This window comes from Lontra canadensis, unplaced genomic scaffold (genome assembly GCF_010015895.1).
Source record: "Lontra canadensis isolate GAN:19392208 unplaced genomic scaffold, GSC_riverotter_1.0 scaffold63, whole genome shotgun sequence".
Classification (NCBI taxonomy): domain Eukaryota; kingdom Metazoa; phylum Chordata; class Mammalia; order Carnivora; family Mustelidae; genus Lontra; species Lontra canadensis.
In genome coordinates, this window is record NW_022631057.1 from 525,526 (window position 1) to 544,204 (window position 18,679).

Below are 18,679 nucleotides of genomic sequence, written 5' to 3' on the forward strand. Positions count from 1 at the left end.
ATGGAAAATGTACCAACATGTTCAGAGTTTTATAGGTGGCGGCCTGCAGAGCCGATATTTTTCCATTTCTCAGTATATTTTCAGTCATTTTCTGCAGCGCACATGGAGTCTTTTATAAACAGGAAGGGAAAAAAATCAACTCAATTTGCAATTCTTATCTGCAGTGATCTTGGAAATTATCACCTGCCTTCAGTGAGAGATTTGTGATCTGTTTACTTAGCAGAGACACATTGAGCTAATTTAATTTTACCTAATTGTAGTCACAAAAAATAGAAGAAGAGCGTCATGATGTTTCCAAGCCATTGCTTTAATGTAACCATTACCAAGTGAGTCCATGTTCACACAGAGAGGCCAATGTTGTTTGCTCCTGCTCAGTGTAGTCTCCACAAGGAAGCCCAGTGACCCACATTTGGGTGAAATTTTTATTCCTTAAGGGAGAGCACTTGTATGATAGGGTGATTTCTAACATTCATATCTTTACATCTTCTTTTTAAATTCATCTATAAATTTTCAGCTTACCATTAGCTAGATAGGAGTGAATTATGGGACTGTTTCTGAACAGGTCAGCAAATTCCTTATTGGGCCAAGCTGACAAGGTAGCTACCTGAGGACACCCGGGTTCTTTGCACTGGGGCTGGGGACCAATCCTCTCCTCAAAGCTGCCATCCTGAGACATTCTAAAAATTTCATATCCTGGCTCACCTTACAGTGTTCCACTCAGACCCATCTTTTCCTTGATGTATTGATTTATTCACTCCATAAACATGCCAGGTATAGTCTGGGGATTGAAGATACATCAGCAAATCAGACAGACACACCTGGGATAGAGTTAATAGCCTCATCTGGGAGACAGATAAACAAACATACAGTTTTATAACATAGTATGCCAAGGGCAATAGGAGTAAGAACAAGATGCTAAGGAAGCTTATAAGACAGACATCTAATCCATCCTGGCCAAGAGAAATCAAGGAAGGCTTCCTGTCAGAGGTGGTACCTGAGCTGAGAATTGCATGATGAACTGAACTCCACTGGAGGCAGCAGTGGTAGTGGGGTTTGGAATAGGAGATTAAAGAGAAAGTATTCTAAGCAGAGGGGACAGCATTTTCAAAGCCTTTTTTTTTTTTTTTTTAAAGATTTATATATTTACTTGAGGGAGAGAGAGAGAGCATGGCTAGGCATGGGGGGAGGGACAGAGGGAGAAGGAGAGAGAGAGAAAGAAAATCTCAAACAGATTCCCCACTGAGTGCAGAGCCCGACTCAGAGCTTTATCTCACGACCCTGAGATTATGACCTGAGCATAAATCAAGAGTCACTTAACCAACTGCCACTCAGGTGCCCCAAGTATTTTAAAAGACTTTAAAGCAGAAGAGTGATATTTGTGTTTAGAGAGGTCATCTTAGATGCTGTAAAGAGAATGGATAGCAGGCAAGAAGACCAGAGAGGATGATGTTGAGAGATGAGTGTGGCTTGAATTGATTTGATATCAGTGGAAATGGAGAAGAGCAGACAAATTTATGAGATCCTTGAAGGATAAAATGATCAGAGCTTGGTCTTTTGTTGGATATAGAGATGAGCAAAGGGGAGGGGTCAGGAATGACTTGGACAACTTTCACCAGGACAGGGAACTCTGGAGGGTGGGCAGGCTGACCTGGGGGTGGGACTAGTTCCATTCTGGGATTTGTGGGTTTGAGCTAAGTGAAAGTGTCCAGTGTGAGGTTCTAGACTCAGAAGAGAGACCTAGGCTGGAGGTATAAACATGGGGACCATCAGGAACCAGGTGGCAGCTGAAGCCAGGCGAGAGGCTGAGAAAAAACCAGAGAGAAGGAAGGGCAAGAAGCAGTAAGGTCTAGAGCAGAGCCCTGAGGAATGCCTTTATAGGGGACAGGTGGAGAGGCCAGTGATGGACTGCCAGCAGAGGGGAGTGGGCTATCACAGAAGACAGGGAATGAGGGAAGGAACATGCCAGTATTTTATGGCCCACTGAGACGTGACACTGCCAGTTAAATGGTGATATATGGTTGACTGTAAGACACATTCTGATTTCAGAGATTAAAAAATGCTCGACAACTTAAGTGTATATTAGAATCAAAGAGCTAGAATAAGTTGAGGACTAAAATATACCTTTTAGATTGATTAGGAACAGAGCTATGATTGACTGTGGTGAGAGTAGTGTTAGCAGGGGCTGGGGGATAGAAGCAAGATTAGAGTAACTTGAGAAATGGGGGAAGGTGGCCATTAGTTCCAGGGTGCTTGATAAATTGCAAAGATCTTTCAGAGTTCTGAACCAAGAGAGAAATAAGTAAGAGAGATATCAGTCAAAATACCACCTATTTTTTCTGACTAAGCTAATATTGAAGAATATGCTTTGTATCTGCATCCAAGAGGTCTTTCCCATATGGAACCCCAGAATTAGCCTACGCTGGTGAGGGTCTGCCTCACAGATCGAACGACATGGAGGCATGGAAAGAACACGCTTCCTGCAGGCAGGCAGATTCTGAAGAGAGCAAGGGGCTGGCCTACTATGTATGTGCAGGTTCTTCTTCCAAACTCCTCACACAGATGAGGGCCACCGAGAGGCCAAGACTGTGGTGCAGCTGGAATTGCCTTTACAGAAGAGGAACATTGGGAAATGGGGGTAACTCACCCCTTAACCCTAAGAATGTAGAAATGCTGTAAATACTATTATCCAGACATTGAGTCATAAAAGAAAGGAGAACAGCCCAGAGCAGCTAACCTCATTTCCAACCACCCAGCTTTTCCCCTCTCGCTGTTCGAAAAAATTACCTATTTCTTCCATGTGTCTCAGGTCTCTTGCCTAGCCGTAGAAGCCCTACTCCATTCTCAGTTTTCACTATGAATTCCCCATAGCCCTGCCCAAGACAACCTCTGATGTATGTTGTTATCATGTTTTTGTTTTATACTTTGCTGTTAAACACCTTTGGTTTGTCTTTCACCATGTAAGCCCCTTGAATGTAGAGACAATGTCTTTTCCATGTTCTGTGCCCCTTCACCTCTGGAACGCTGCCTGGTCCATGATAGGTGGGGCCAGATTGTTGAATTGAATGAAGTGGGTGCCAAGAGATGGTGAGATGTAACCCCATCTTTGGGAACCCCCAGTCTCATAGCTTTCCAGGAGAGAGACGCAGGGGCAGTTCCCATCAGAGCCAGTGTGTGACGTGATAGTTCCTGGGTTTCATTGACCAGGGATGTGGCGGACCTTTGCCAGTGTCCCATGTCTGGAGGTAGTTTGCTGAAGAGCCTAACAATTGTTCTCCTTTGTACTAACTTTGAAAGAAGACAAATGTTTCTTGAACATCTCTGAGCTCTCCTACAAAAGCTAAATTAAAGACCAAGCCTCTCTAGAAGGAGATGCCCGTCTGAGAAGTGGGGTGACATGCGTGCCTCTGCCTGAAGCCCAGGCCTCCTGAACATCTCCAGGCCCCACTTTCTTTGTTGGCAAAAGAAATCCAATAAAATATGTCGGCTCAGTACCTAACACCGCAGCACACTCAGATAAGACCTGGCACTTAAAGCCGAGGCTTTGTTCCGAGTGGTATATTTTCACAACTTGGACAGGAAAGTGCATCGATGAGGTCTCCACTCTGTCTGTATTGGATGGACCTTTTCACTGCTCTAAGCTGTAGCAGGTGAAACAGAGGTCACAGACTTCCAGCAGCATTTATTTTCTCAGTAAGACCAAAGGGAAAAAAAAAAAAAAAAGGAGGGAGGGACTTTGTAGCTTCATTACAAATAAAAGAAGGCAAAATTTACCAGGTGTCAAAATTTCCTTGTCTACTCTTCCCTGTGGTCTCAGGTGACCTGAGGGAAGCAGCCATAGATACATGTGGGAGGGTTAAGGATTCCAAATTAAGGTGGAAAGCCTGGACTTCCATCATCTTCGGGGTAAGGGACACAGTGGATATCTGCGGCAGCGTCCCTGGCTGGAGTCTGGCCTGGTACACAGTGTACCCTTGGCAGATCCTGCCCACCCTACCCCTGCCCTGGCCTCCAGTTGCTGGTCTGAGAAGTGGTTGGGTATCACCAAGGTATTTCACTGAAGTCCTTGGAGCTTTGGCTCTGAATGTGCTTCCAGAGCTCCATCATCATGTGAGTGCTGGGCCCTTCTGGTGCATGGAAGCCCACACCTTTCCCTGCAGCAGGGAGAGAAAGGCGTGGATGGACCTTGCCTACAGCAGAACCCACTGTACTGCCCCACCAGACTGTGGACTCTGGAATTGGCTAGGATGCGGATTTAGCTGCTCCACCAGAAACCCAAAGTAATACAAGCTTAGACAAGACAGAAACGTGTTTTTCTCTCACGCCGCAGCCCAGGTATTAGAGCTGGTGTGTCCATTTCATGGTGTTGGGTGCCCTGCTTGCTTCTTGCCTCTGGCTTCATCCTAACTAGGTTGTCACACTGGTCCCCTGGTCTAAGAGCACTCACATCCTTGTTCCAGCCAGGAGGAAGGGAGGAGAGGGGAAGGGCAGAGCAGGACCCTGGAATTTGCGCACATTCCTTCTGCAAGCTCGCCTTAACCAGAACTTGGACAAAGGGCCACAGCAAGGCGCAACGCGGTCTTTATTCCAGTCATCTTTGTGCCCAGCTACAAGTCATCCTCTCCTTTACTAGAAGAGGAGAGAACCGGTTTTGGAGAACATGGGGATTCCTGGGCCATAGCTCCTTAAGGTCAACCCTGACTCTGATTTATCCTTTTTCCCATCACCTAGCATGGTGCCTGACCAAGGTGAATTGGGCAATCATTTAACCTCTCCAGAGCTCACTTTCCTCTCTTTAAAATGAGCCTGATGATCTCTGTGGAATTCGCTTCACAAGGCATTAGGAGAATTCTTCTTTCACTGTGTCTCTGATTTACTGAACATCTACTGTATTCCAAGCCCAGGGCTAAGTGCTTTCTTCATATTAATTTCGTGCAGGCCACACCACGGCCCTATGAGGTGGGTGTTAGCATCCACATTTCTTAGCTGGGTCAGTTGAGACTAGGAGGGGTTTAGGAAGAGGCCCAGTGCATTGGTTTATCTCCATATCTAGTATCTGCTGAGTGTCCACCATGCACCCGAGCCACTTCTGGGATCTAGGGCTTCTGGGGATGGGGGGTGTTTCCAGAGGACAACGGACACACATAATGGGAAGATGCTCTTGCCAAGGGCTCAGGGAGGAAGTTGGAGCATGTTTGGAAGCCAGAGCAGAAGTTATCTAGACCAAGGAGCAGGGTGGAGGTCCGGGATGGTGCTGGCAAGGCCCTGAGGGGAGCGGGGAGCCAGACTTGAAGGGACTGTAGGAGTTGCAGTGTGGCCAGAGGGCAGAGAGTGAACAAAAGAGGGGTCAGGAGCCCCCTCAGGCTCCCAGCAGGGGAGTTCAACCTGTCTGGTCCTGAGGCTTGAGTTGAGGGAGTTCGATAAAGTGCTTGGAAAACGTGCTGTGCTGGGGGCAGCACCAGGGAGGGAGGGCGAGACTTGGCAAATTATCTTAATGTCTTTGCCACGTCTCCGAGGACCAAGAAGGGGACCTAGATGTGACATGCCTTGCTTATGTGATGAATCCAGGAGGTCTGAACCTCCCTTGTTCTCATCCTCATCCTCCTGAACTATACTCCGTCTACTCAGAACTTACCTGGAAATATTTGTCCAGCCCCTATTCTCTGTTGCATAAGCAAAATTATTCCCAGGGCCAGAAGACAGAATGGCTGACCCTCCGAGCCTCTCTCAGTGGTGCCAGGGTCTCTGTGGTCCCATTTCACCACCCTGATGAAGTGAGTGACGAGGCCCCTTTGGTCTTAAAATGGCTTGAGGGCAGAGGACCTCCTGATGCCCCAGAGAGGAGGGATCTAGATGGTAGGGTAGGCTGAGGGTACTGCCCCGCCCCCCGTACTCTGTGTCCTGGCATCACTCTCAGCAGCCCCAGTGTGGCCCTAACAACATCCCGAATCCAGGTCTTTAAGCAGTGACAGAACAAGTTGGTGTCAACGGCTCACTGTGTATAGTATGGAAGGCACTTAGGTGAGTTTATAGCTGAGTAAGGAGACTGGGTACTTTCCTCAAAGGATTATAAAATATACTGGCAACACTCATCTCTACAGGTGAGTGAAGGAACTACAATCCAAACATGGGATAATGCAGGCGCTTCCTTTCCTCCTCTGCAGAGCCCTATGGCATGCCTCAGGGCCTATGCATCTGCTGTTTCCTCTCCCTGGACTCATCTCTGTGCTGTATATTTTTTTGCTGGTTAATTGGAACTCGTTCCTCAGGTCTCAGCTCAGACATCTTATCTCCCTGAAAGCCTTCCCTCACCCCTTGACTTGAGCCAGACATCCCTCCTGCCTGGTGTCCTATCATGTTAGAATTAGGCACTCACCCCTGAAATGTTATAGTTTGCTGGGTCTCTGTCTCTCACTATATCATGTCTGTCCTTCCCCTGCTATACCTCAGCTCCTAGGACAGTGCCTGCCAAAAGTTGCACAGCTGACTGAATGAGTTGTTTCTCTTTGGTTCTAGAAATTATTGGTAACTTTAGAAGCAGATAGTAACTTATACTGCAGAATTATGTTTTGGCAATATAGGTTACCACTGTGAGGGCTCCTTGTACAAGCACACAGTAGGGAATAGTGAAGAGAAGCAGCTGGAGATTGCAGTTCTGTTCTTACCCCTCTGGCCTGCCAAACTCACTCAGAGCCTGTCTTTGAATAAACAGGGCCTTTTCTGAAGGGTTCCAATTGTCAGTTTCAGAGCAGAATTGCTTCCCTGTGACTTTTTAGCATTTGGGTAGGTTGTTTGATCCTCCTGGGGTCCCAGTTCCAGCACCTCTAGAATTCACCCTGATCACCCCTCCCAGCCCCCCACTCCCACCTTCCATGACCCATTAAGCCCCCACATGTGGGCATTCCTGCCTCTGCCTATCCTTAAATTGAATTATCTATAGGGTCTTTTTCTCCTGTGCTCCTTGCAGAGATCTACCCTCCCTCTCCCTGCGCCACCTCAGCTCTGTGTCCCACCTCCCACCTATGTCTTATGAATGTTCTTCAGTCCCACGGCTTTACCCCATGGGGTTGTTTATGTCCACTGCAATGGTGGAGGTGTGGGAAAGACAGCTGCATTGACGTGGGGGCGGAAGGGAGAGGAGGATTAATTATCACAGGGATGTTTGCTTGAAGTTTTAATTAGATTGCCTTTCCTTACTTCCCCTTTTCATTCTTTTTTCTTTTCCCCTCAGAACATCCACTTAGAATATATTTTAGAAACTTGGAACGTTAGGTTTTAACATTCTGCACCCAGCGCCTCAGTGTAATAAATAAATCAATAAGCTGATTGCCTCCAGTAGGTTGATTGCCAAGTGCATTGGGGTAACTTTTGTTCTTCAGTGAGTGATCATTTCATGCTAGGGAACAAGGGTTGAATGTGGGTGTAGGGCTTGTCCTGGCCTCTGATTCATAACCCTGACCTGGGAAGTCATTATTCCCAGAGCTGTGCGTAACTTACAAGCAGCCTGCCCAAAGCTCTGTATCCTCCCCTTTGATAGTTTCCCCAAGTTCCATGTCATAAATATATTTCTCATTTGCTAGAAGAGGCTTAGGTTTGTTTTGAATCTAACAGGTCCCCTGACACCACACTCTTAAATCTCACTAACAGATCATGTATACCAAAAATGCTGCCTTGACAGGAAGAAAGATCGTATGGTATTCCATTTGGGTTGAAAATCAAATCCAAGTTATAACAACACTTTGATTTCCTGGACCCTATAGGTTAATCATGATTACCTTAATGAAATACTTCATATAGTAGTAACTAATCTCTATTTATTGTTTCTGTTAAAATTTTAGATTGGAAAACTTTCTCCAGTGGGCTGCTTGTCATTTCTAAAGATGCTTTTATTAATTTCATGATGTGTTTCAAACATAATATGGTTGTCCTTTATTTTATGCAATAGTTTGAATTTCTACAGGTAAATCATATGTTAAACATACATGAGGAATTATTATTTTACTTTCTGGGTTCTTTTCTAATTGGAAAAACTACTCCAAGTTTGTTTGAGAAGTGTAATGCTCATTCATTAGGTCTTGTTTAAATGCAGGACAATTGACCCTTGAAGAATGTGGGGTTAGGGATGCTGACCCCCGTGCATATCTACATATAACTTTTGAACCCCAAAAACTTAACTACTAATAGCCTATTATTTATAAGAAGCCTTACTGATAACATCAACAGTAAATTAATATGTGTTTTGTATATTATATGTATTATAGACTATATTCTTACAACAAAGTTAGCTAGAGAAAAGAAGATGTTATTTAAAAAATCGTTAAGAGGGGCATCTGGGTGGCTCAGTCAGTTAAGCATCTGCTTTCAGCTCAGGTCACCATCCCAGAGTCCTGGGATTGAGCATGGCCTTGGGCTCCCTGCTCAGCGGGGAGTCTGCTTCTCCCTCTGCCCCTCACCCCACTTGTGCTCTCTCTCTCTCACTCTGTCTCTCTCAAATAAAAAAATAATAAAGTGTTTAAAAAAATCATAAGGAAGAGAAAACTCGTTTACAAAAATCTACATGTAAGTGGACCTGCGCAGCTCAAACCCGTTCAAAAGTCAGCTATGATCTTAATGAGAATCAGGCAAGATTACTCATGATAATCTACGTTCAGTAGCTCTGGCTTTGTCATACTACGTTTCATCCCAATAGGAGGCTGTAAGATTTGTCAATGCCTCATGTTCTCACTGACTGATACTCAAAACTCTCAGGAGAATCTGCTCCTGTTATAGCCCCTCGTCGCTCTTTTCTGTCCCATTCTGTCAGAGCAGGAAGTGGAGTGCCCAGCGCAGGGCTGGGATCCTTTGCAATGTTCTGGTGAAATATTAGCTAACCTACTAAGTAATTTCTCATGGGTGTCTCAGTCCAGAGTTCCATGAGCCTGTGTGTTCTGGTGATCTATTTCTGCATGATAAGCCTCCCTTAAATGTAATGTGTAAGAAATTGATGCCTGTGTCTCACCATTCCATGGGGTCTTTAGCTCAGTTGGTTGGTTCTGACTTGGGCTTTCTGCATGCGGCTGCACGCCAGTGTTGGCCAGGGCTGTGGGCATGTGAAGGCTTGCCTGGGCTGGCTGGCTGGCCAGACGGCTCATTTACATGAGAGGCAGAGGCTGGTGGTCAGTGGGAACTCAGCTGGGCTGTCCCCCAGAGCACTGATATGTGACCTCTGGTGTGGTTTGTTCTTCTCAAAGCACGGTACCTGGATTCTAAGAGGGAGCATCCTACAGTAAGTGTTCCAAGAGACCCAGGCAGAAGCTGCAAGGTTTTTTATGATCTGGTCTCAAAATCCCTGCCACACGCTAGAGAAGGGACTAAGGCAGAGTCTGGATTCAAGGGGGAAGGAGATTAGGCTTTGCCTCTTGATGCCTCTTCACCATCTACCACATTATCATGTAAAAATGAAAGGCATGGGAGGCGTTGGAGTGAAGTGTAGGAAGTTACGGAATGCTTCCTATGTATGAACAAATGGCCAGCCTTCTTGGTTAGAACTCAGTACCAGGGACCCCACACTGAATGAACTCCTCCCCATGGAAGCTGGTAGCACCCCACAGAGAGAAGCATTCCCAGCCGGTGGCCCTAGCCCTCAAGTAACCAACTCAGAGTGCAGATGATTGAAAAACACCTGGGAGGTGAATTTAATTAGTGCAGGTTTAAAGACATTGTTCCCTAAAAGCTCCCCCATGCATGATACTGAGTAGTAAAACTGTCTTCATAAATCAGAACTGTACATCACCTCACAAACACAGAGGAAACTCTGGAGGAATGTGTCTGGTACAGTCCATTTCTTGCTCACACTTGGACGTGCTTGGAGAAGGCTATGCGCGTGGAGTACCTTGTATCCTTAGAATGGAGTCTTTGGTGTTTGAGAAAAGATCAACTTCCGTCCAGGTGCTTGGAAGTCTAATCTCTTCCTTGGCTCAAATGACGAAAACGCCTGCCCTATTAATCATACTGAGTCAAGGGGACCTGGCTCCCTGCTGGGGAGTGTGGCGGGTCTGGGTGCGTGGGCCAACCGCTCTCCTGAGGGTGACGAGGGTTCCTTTCCACCCTCATAGCATTGTTTGTTGCCCCCTGCATACTCCTCTCCGGCTCCCTGTGGATTCAAATTTGTGTTTATCTGTGCTGAAAATTTAGAGGCACGATAAACAACATTTCAAGCTATTTATAACCAGAGGCTGTGCCAGGAATGAATTAGGCTTTGCATTAGACATATGTTAAAATGTTGGACTCGGGGAAATGTAGGGAGAATATCCCTTGATGTGAAAAGCATATTTAGAGGAGACTGATGGAAGTGGGACCCGGAATATGGTTACATGGAATTAGTACTCTGCTGGCTTTTTAAATACACTCTTGAGGAATGCCAGGTATGGAGTGGCTTGGAGATGCCATGTGGCGGGGGCCCATAGTTTTACCCTCCCAGGAAGGCCTTTGGCAGCAGTGAGGAACATGGAAGCAGGTAGTGGGGGAGGGTGAGGAATGAGATACCATACAAGCATAAACCCGAGGGCGTGGATAGAGTATGGAAGAGAATGAACTCTACCTCTATGTGCCTTTTTCCATGTGAATCATCCTAAACAGAGGAGAACTGTCCTGATGTTCAGGTCCCGAAGGAAAGTCCACACCTTCTCCATACTGTTCACCTCTCAGTCTGTCCCATGAATGGAGATCCACAGTCTGCCCTCCTTCCTTCCTTCTCTTTTGCTTGCACTTACTGGCAGAACTCCTATTCGGTGCCAGACATGGTGTGATGTGGAGGGAACTCTCACGTTGGAAGTTCCACAATCAACAAAGACACAGACAAATCATGTGATTATAGATTATGATTGGTGTTTTGGGAAAATGGGGGAGCAATAAAGAATAAGAGGGGGTTCCCACTGTGGATAGGATGTCCAGGAGGTAACATAACCCCAATGTCATTGGCTAAACTTTGACATGTATTATATAGTATTTTAAAGTTTCTTAAATTGCATGTTTTTAAGGTTCAAAATAAAACTGGTTTTGTTTTTTGTTTTTTTTTCCTTTCCTGAGCCCATGTTGCAGAATGTAAAATGGGAGATGGGGATGCGAACGGGGATGGCCAGACGCCATCTGGTTGACACTTTCTTCACCAGAACTTTCTCTCCCTAGGGAAAGGAGACGTGTTTGGAGATGTGTTCTGGAAGGAAGCCACCCTGGCCCAGTCCTGTGCCAACGTTAGGGCTCTGACCTACTGCGACCTGCATGTGATCAAACGGGACGCCTTGCAGAAAGTGCTGGAATTCTACACGGCCTTTTCCCACTCCTTCTCCAGGAACCTCATTCTCACCTACAACTTGAGGAAGAGGGTAAGCTGACAGCTTCAGTTTCTTCTCCACCAAGCGCTGTCTCTGTGCACTTATCATAACCACACAGGCCAAGAAGAATCCTCTTGCGGTTTCTGAAAGGGGAGCAGTTGTTTCTCTAGAGGTTCTGAGCGTGGTTTGCTCTTCAGAGCTTTTGCTATGAAATAAGGGCAAGAGGAATGTTGCTAGATTAAAAGATGGATTTGTTTTGCTCCAGAAGGGATTTGTTTGTGTATCTGTGCATTTTTTCCCCAGCGATAACTAGACCTTCTAGCATTTTGAAAAGATGAGTTAAAAAAAAAAATGAGGTCATTAGTCAGTAAAATGGCTGAAGGGGGCTACTTAATTAAAGTAAACTGAATTTTCCCTGGTGACTAGGACTCACTAAATGGTGTGAGGCCATTAGTCAGCTGGTAATAATAATTTTGAAAAGCCATGAAGATGAGTCAGTTGGGTCCAGAAAATCAGAAAGGTATGGAATCTGATTGCCTAGAGAATATCTTGTAGACACTGGCCTATTTCATGGGTTGTGAAATGATGAGTAATTTTAAGAACCAGAGAAGATTTCTTGTCTGAAATTATTTCCTTCACCCTCAAGTAATCGGTATTGCTCCATCCATCTCTGTGAGGATTAAAGTATTCATTCGTCTTAATACTCTTTAGATTTTTCATGACTGATTTCTTACCCATCATCTATCTCTTCTTGTGAACAAGGTAGCTCTGACCTATAGAAACCATCAGGAAGGATTGTTTTAAGAATCTTTCCAAAAATGACCTCATAGGAGGCGCCTGGGTGGCTCAGTGGGTTAAAGCCTCTGCCTTTGGCTCAGGTCATGATCTCAGAGTCCTGGGATCAAGCCCCGAATCGGGCTCTCTGCTCAGCGGGGAGCCTGCTTCCTCTTCTCTCTCTGCCTGCTTCCTCCTCTCTCTCTGCCTGCTTCTCTGCCTACTCGTGATCTCCGTCTGTCAAATAAATAAATAAAATCTTTTTAAAAAATTATTTTAAAAAAATGACCTCAGAATCTTTCCTCCAACACTGTTCTTCTTCTCATGGTCCTTGTCTCTGTGTATGCTTGTATCATGCTGGTCCATGTATCATGCTGGTGTTCCAAGTTGGAGACTCTGGCATTGTGGTTGACTTCTCCCCCTCTCCTGTGTCTCAGGTAACTCATTAAATCCTTAAGCTCTCAAACCTGGGTCCACACTTTACTTCCATCCTTGGGGCTCAGCCCGAGCTCTTGGGACACGGTGCCTCGTTCCTGACCTTCCCTGTGTCCTGCAGCACACAGTAGGTTCCTGCCTTTTGTCAGTCCTCAATGCAGTGCTCCCTTCTTTGGCCAGTGGTGTGACCTTAAAAACAAATCGGATCATGTCACTTTCTTTGTAAAGACTTTTTGCCCCCACCCTAACTTTAGGATAATGTCTGTACACTTCAGGATGGTTTACGTGGCTTTTCACATCCAACCCCGACTTAATGCCAAGCCCCAAGCTCAGCCACTCTTCCCATGCCCTGCTCTGCCATCCTGACCACTCCTAGCATGAGAGCTCTGCCCGGTTCTGCCCTGCTCTGCAAGCACGCCACACCCTTTCAGAGCCCTGGGCCTCTGCCTGAGGCTTCCTCGGCCTGGCATTCTTTTTTCTCCTACTGTGTGTGACAAACGCCTGTTAACCCTTAAGATGGCTGAAATGTTTATTTGTTCAGTCATCAAACCCAATGTGCACCAGCTGAATGAGCCTCGACATACAAAGCTGAACCACACTCAGGTCTCAATCCCCTGCATCCTAAAGTCTAACAGAGAAGATCAGCCCAGGAAGGCCGGATGCAGCGCATGATGCTGAGTACAACGAGTGTGATTTAGAGGAGATACCATGGGATCACGAAGGAGGAGGGCAGCTGAAGGGGAGTTGGGAAGTAAGCGTTGTGGCAGGGGCTAGAGAGACTTGAGCTGACTCTTACAGGATGGAGTCTGCCCGATAAAGAGAGGGCAGCTGTTGCATTTGGAGGGGCAATTTGAGCCAAGGCACAGAAGAAGGAAATAGCCTTTTGTCTTTCAAGTTCCTTGTCCAAGGTTCCAAATGCCTATCATTGGGTGCCCCAACAATATGCTCCCACCTATTTTATTTTATTTTAAGAGAGTGAGCAAGCACAAGCAGGGGGAGGGGCAGAGGGAGAGAGAGAATATTAAGTAGGTTCCATGCTTGGTGTGGGGAAGCTGATGCAGGGCTCAATTTCATGACCCTGATATCATGACCTGAGCCAAAATCAGGAGTCAGAGGCTCAGCCAACTGAGCCACCCAGCTGCCCCTGCTTCCAATTCTTTTAAATCCTTTAATTGTATTGTCATGTGTGAGTCCCTGCTCAGAGACTTGGGAGGGCAAGGCCTCAGTACCTTGGTATCCTCAGTGCCTAACCCAGTATTCAGGATTAATGAGCATTTGGGGATGCCAAAGAGAAAGAGATGGGATCTCTGCGCCCCAGTTTCCACATTGTCAAATGTGAGGTTGTAGCTGGATCATTTTTATGGGTCTGTGATTTGAAAGCTTGTCATTCAAATTCTCGTGGGGAGTGGGCCGTGGTGGAGAAGTATATATTCACAGTACTTCCTTGTTTATTTGGGAGCCTGGAATGCTTTCTGGTCGTCCTTCTAGCCACGTGGATTCTTCTAAAGTCTATCTTTTTTATTTTTTCCTTCTTTTTATGAAAGCAAGTTGATTATAATCAGCTTTCAGTGTTGCTGATAATATAGGTTGAAAAAAAGCACAGTTCGGGTTATTTGGAGTAGTAATCATTTTGGAATAATTGTGAATCAAATAAATCTGTCTTAAAAAAATAAGGACAACAACAAAAACAACAGTGCCTCAGTGGTCAGATTGTTTTTGTAAGTGCAAAGTGATTGACAGCTCTTGCAGAAAGGGAGCCCCTGGGTGGCATTTTTGAAGGGCTGGGGTAGAAGAGGCTTGGGCAGGGCCTGTGTGGCCACAAGGTGTAGAGGAGGCATCCAAGTCGTAGAAGGTATGAGAAGGAATTGGGAAAGGTCCGAGGTGTCCAAGTAGGCAGTGCCGAATGGTTCTTAAGGTATTTAGACACTCCCTAGATACCATCAGACATGTGGTGGAGGAAACTGAGACACCCAATGGAGAGTCACATCAGTTGACCTTCAAATGTCCTTCCAATGGCAAGTGCCTATGAGTCTGGTATGGAGCCAAGACAATTTTAGGGAGATCCTTTATAGGAAGAGGTAGGCATAGTTTTTCTTGGAAAAAAGAGGCTTGTCATTTTGGCATTGCCATTGTAATCTCTCATTGTGTCCTTCTGAGAATTCATCGTTAACATAGGGCATAGAAGACAGGAACATTACATGCATGAATTATTCTTGTAGCTATTTTTTTTCCTGGCAAAGTAAAGTGTATTCTTGTGGCTGTTTCTATCTTGGCAAAATCGAGTGTTATTTGCAAAGATTCCTGAGAACAGAGTGCCGTTGACATCTGCTTGGGGAGTTGTGTGGGTCTGGAGAAGTCCTCTATGGCACAGCAAAAACTCGGAGCTGGAGGTGCACCCATGGCCATCCAGTCTCTCCTCTATTTTCCCACCACCCTCATTTCACAAATAGGACTTTTCAGAGAAAGGTCACAGAGCCGGGTCAGTAACCAAAGATTTAGAGGCACCCATGACTCACTGCATAGGCCTCCTGCGGGTTCTCCCAGCTCATTGGCCTTCCCTGGCCTCTACATTCTTTCCCTCACCACCCCATCCCCAAATCCATGTATGTGACCATAGCCCTGCTCCCAGCACTGCTCTTGGGACCCAACTCAGGAAGGGACCTGTCACCTTCCTCGGTTTCCTCCCAAAACACCTGAAGTCCTAGGCAAGGGTGAAAGGGGCAGGACCCGGAAGCCAATCCAGCATTATCCCTGCCCTGTGGACACTGAGCCGGGTGAGACCGGGTCTGTGTCCTGCCTCTGCCACTTAGTGCTTCTGCAAGAGTTGTTAATGTTTCCGCATCTGTCAAATGAGGGTGATGAGAAGTTCTACCTTATACCGTAACCGTGAGGCTGAAATAAGGTCTTGCCGGCAAAGCTCTCACACACAGGGTCTCGCGCACAGTGCGAGCTCCCGTCCGTTGTGGCTCGTCATCATTTTGTTTTACCCACTTGACAGCCTGCTCCACTCTGCTCTTTGTCACCGCGCGCCTTCTGGCAAATAAGGAGGCAGTTCTTCTGCCTTTGCTTATGGAGGGTACTCGCTCCGCAGAAATTTGCGCAGGCGGATGCCATCTCGTAGAGGAGGAGGTGCTGGTGGCTGGGGGATGCTGTGGGGGGCTGGCCCGCGGTCTCTCAGTTCCCACCCCTAGAGGGGTCAGCACTCATTCTTCTCACCGGTTTCATTGCAGAGGGAGAAAGTAGGCCATTCTGACATCTTCATTCAGTCACCAGGGGGTCAGGGTTTTGCCAAAGAGGAAAGCACAGCATCCTTGTTTCTTCTGAGGGATGTGGCACATGTCCATGAAAAGCAAGGGTAAGTGGATCCTTCCTCACCCAGGCCCTCAGCATTCTAGGGTCCAAGCCTCTCTGGGCATTTTCCTCCAGGCCCTGAGTGACCTTTGCTCTGCACTCAGAGCCTTGCACAGTGCTGATAATAGCATTATCATCAACTCCCCATATGGGGCGAGTGGCAACCTTCGGCACGAAGGCAGGATGTGTTTTAGGTCGGTTTATTCAGTCCTGAGAATGGCCTCATGGCATTATAGTATCAGTCCCATTTCTCAAAGGAATAAACCAGGACCCTGTGGAGAAGAGAATCACTTCTCCAAGGTCACAGCCAAGAAGTGGCAGGTTCCAAACCCTGCATGTGCCCCTGAGGCTAAGCAGCATTGTGTCCTCCGGTAAAGCCTGACTCTCCGCTTTTCCCATGTTGGTGTTCTTCGGCTTTCACTTTCTCCTGGTTTATTGACTTTTCAGAGGTGGCACAAATTATCTCCAAAGTATACTCACTATCTCCCAGCACACTCAGAAACATGTGCAGTAAAAAGGAAGGGAGGGAGGCGGGGAGGGAGGAAGGAAAGAAGGAAGGAAGGAACTAATTTGTATAGTGGATCATAGTAATATCCCCGTTCGGGAGACATGAGAAGTTTCTCCCGCAGAGTGATGACCACACCATGGCCAGGTGTGCGGGAGAGGCAGTGTACACCTCCCTTTGGTTGGGCAGTAGGCTAACCTGGCAATGATATCAGTAATACACAAAATGGAACACCAGCTTTGGGGTGAGCGACCTGGGTTTGAATCCTGTTTTGTTTTGTTTTGTTTTGTTTTGTTTTGTTTTTTAAGATGTTATTTATTTATTTGACAGAGATCACAAATAGGCAGAGAGGCAGGCAGAGAAAGAGAAAGGGAAGCAGGCTCCCCGCTGAGCAGAGAACCAATGTAGGGCTTGATCCCAGGACTCTGGGATCATGACCTGAGCCAAAGGCAGAGGCTTTAACCCACTGAGCCACCCAGGCTCCCCTTGAATCCTGGTTTTGACTGCTGACTAGCTGTGTACCCTTGGGAAAGTTACTAAACTATTCTAAGCTATCTGTAAGAACGGTCTAATAAAAGTCCCTCCTAAGTAGGTTTATTGAGAGGATCATATGCATTGAAAAAAAGAAAGTGACATGATACCTGTAGGAACCTCTTGATACCTATTTGTATTCTTCTCTCCATCTACCTTCAGCCTTAGAAGTTCTGAGTGCAGGCTTTGCTCCCCTTTGTGTGTATCCAGACACTTTCTTTAATCAGTGTCTCATTTGGTTGGGCTCTACTGTCCCTTGAACCTGGGATGAGCGTTCACGTCCCAGCAGGTGCCAGCTAGGAAGTCGGCTTGTCCTGCTCATCACTGGGACAGTAGAGAAAATGTACCACAATTAAATGATGTATCGTAGACAGATAATTAGCTAATTAACAGCGGTCCACACATGGGATACTTGGCATGTAGGTAATTGGTGGGGTGGTTCTCTTTCTTTGTGTGGGGGGCTTTATTTTTGAAGCCAATGTTGTCATGATTTTGAGTATGTTTTGCATCAATTGTGCTTATGGTAATGTGTTCCAGGATGGATTTTTCTTAGCTTGATAAGGCCCTAACCTAGTGTGTTTGGGAGGGAGCTGAGACTAGAGTTACTGGCAGCTTCAAAGCAGGGACCTACTGATGCTTATTTTCTGTGACTGAGGTTGCCATAGTGAACTGTGTCAAGACAGTTAAATACTGCACATACATTTCTAGCCATCCTCCTCCTCAGTAACCAAAGAGCATTTTCTTCTGGAGAGGAGAAGGTGAAGGCATTGGAGGCTTTCGAAAAAGAGCTCTGTTCTGGAAAGCCTCTCGGTTTTCTTACTGCACAAATTCTTGTGGAAGATGATAAGATGGAGAGAAAGATCCCAAGGCCAGGTTCTTGACAGTGTATCTCCTTCCCCATTGAATCATCACAGCCTAAGGTTTAAAAACAATCTCTACATAACATATATATGTATATATGTATGTATATATATATGTGTGTGTGTATATATACATATATACATATATTTGTCATTCTTCCATAGTGAGGTCTTCTGTGGAATTAAAATCATCTATTAGACTTTCAAATTATGAAGATAAGAAAATCAGGGTGTTGGAATTAGGGGTGGGGGATGGGGACATGATGTTAGTGGTAAGGCCATAATTCTTCCAGGACACCAACATAAAAATCAAAGCCAAGGCCCTTTTCCCTCAAGAGGATCAGGGGATGATGTTAGGGACCTGTGTAGACTTCCATGTATCCTTAAGGATCCTCCCTAATATCCCAAAAACCTATAGCAGAGCCCTATCATGATCCCTGGGGGATGGGAGACAGTGAAACCACTCCATGCTTTGTTATGAATCAGCTTGAACTGCAGGTGGCTAGTGACTATGTGGACACTTCCAAGGAAGCAGTAAAGTTCTGGGATAAATATGGGCTTTGAAGCTAGATCTCTCTATCTGGGCTCAGCCACGTGCTTGGTGGGTGTGAGGGTGCCAGGGGAGATTGTACAGCTGTTCCTCTTCTGTGGATTCAAGCTGTTCACTCCAAAAGGTAGCTATGGGAAGGATGATCGTGGCCCGGGCACAGTGCCTTACACATACACATAGGCACAGTCGAGTTACTTTCCTTCCATTGTCCATAAGAAAGGGGGTAACAGAGTGAAGCAGAGCAGGAGCCCTAATAGTATGGCTCATAGAATAAGCATAAGGAGGCAAGAGAGAGTGGCAGCTACGAATGTGGACTCTGGAGTCAGAGTTCTTGGGTTCAAATCTTGACTCTCCTTAGTGACCA

General features: G+C 46.2%; 1 protein-coding gene across 2 annotated transcripts in view; it reads left to right on the forward strand.

Annotated features, from left to right (window-relative positions):
• KCNH1 (potassium voltage-gated channel subfamily H member 1) overlaps positions 1–18,679 on the forward strand; it is a 386,370-nt gene that overhangs the window by 290,692 nt on the left and 76,999 nt on the right. For both annotated transcript variants that reach the window (XM_032878101.1, XM_032878102.1), the window contains exon 10: positions 11,164–11,360. In XM_032878101.1, coding sequence (XP_032733992.1) covers positions 11,164–11,360 — 197 coding nt within the window. The remainder of the gene's footprint in view (positions 1–11,163; positions 11,361–18,679) is intronic.